The sequence below is a fragment of the Aphis gossypii genome, unplaced genomic scaffold (assembly GCF_020184175.1).
Source record: "Aphis gossypii isolate Hap1 unplaced genomic scaffold, ASM2018417v2 Contig01057, whole genome shotgun sequence".
Classification (NCBI taxonomy): domain Eukaryota; kingdom Metazoa; phylum Arthropoda; class Insecta; order Hemiptera; family Aphididae; genus Aphis; species Aphis gossypii.
This window is the reverse complement of record NW_026083433.1, coordinates 26,597-27,087: the sequence shown is the minus strand read 5'-3', so window position 1 is coordinate 27,087 and position 491 is coordinate 26,597. Positions and strand designations below refer to the sequence as shown.

The 491-nt window shown below is 35.2% G+C and overlaps 1 protein-coding gene across 1 annotated transcript; it reads right to left on the bottom strand.

Annotated features, from left to right (window-relative positions):
- Nucleotides 1–28: 28 nt before the first annotated feature.
- LOC126555748 (major centromere autoantigen B-like) lies at nt 29–491 on the bottom strand (the record flags this gene model as incomplete). Its single annotated transcript, XM_050210632.1, has 1 exon — nt 29–491. A coding segment is annotated over exon 1 (463 nt), but the record flags the coding sequence as incomplete, so codon positions are not given.

Below are 491 nucleotides of genomic sequence, written 5' to 3'. Positions count from 1 at the left end.
TTTAAAATATTCGGCAAAATATTTTCACTCCAAGCAGCGATATCAGCGTCATTAACAGACTCTGCTTCGCCACAAATTTGTCGATATACAATACCATGCCTTTTCTTGAACCGATCAATCCAGCCACCAGATCCAGAAAATTCATCAATATTAAGCCGTTTAGCAATTTCATGTGCTTTTTCGGTGACAATGTTACCATTCACAGGTAAATTTAAAGTACGTGCTTGGTTAAACCACTCCAACAAAATATGTTCTAGTTCATCGAATTTGCCATGTTTTATTTTTTGTCGTTTACAACTACCAGTCATTGCACTGCTCTCAATTTTACTTCTGTTTGCCAAAATTGTACGTAAGGTCGATGCAGGTAAATCCATTTCTTTTGCAATTTCTTTTTGATTTTTGTTGACACTTTTTTCATCGTACATTTTTAAAATGTTCAACTTGTCAGTAACAGAAAGAGCTTTTCGTTTAATTCCTCCACGATCAGCCAT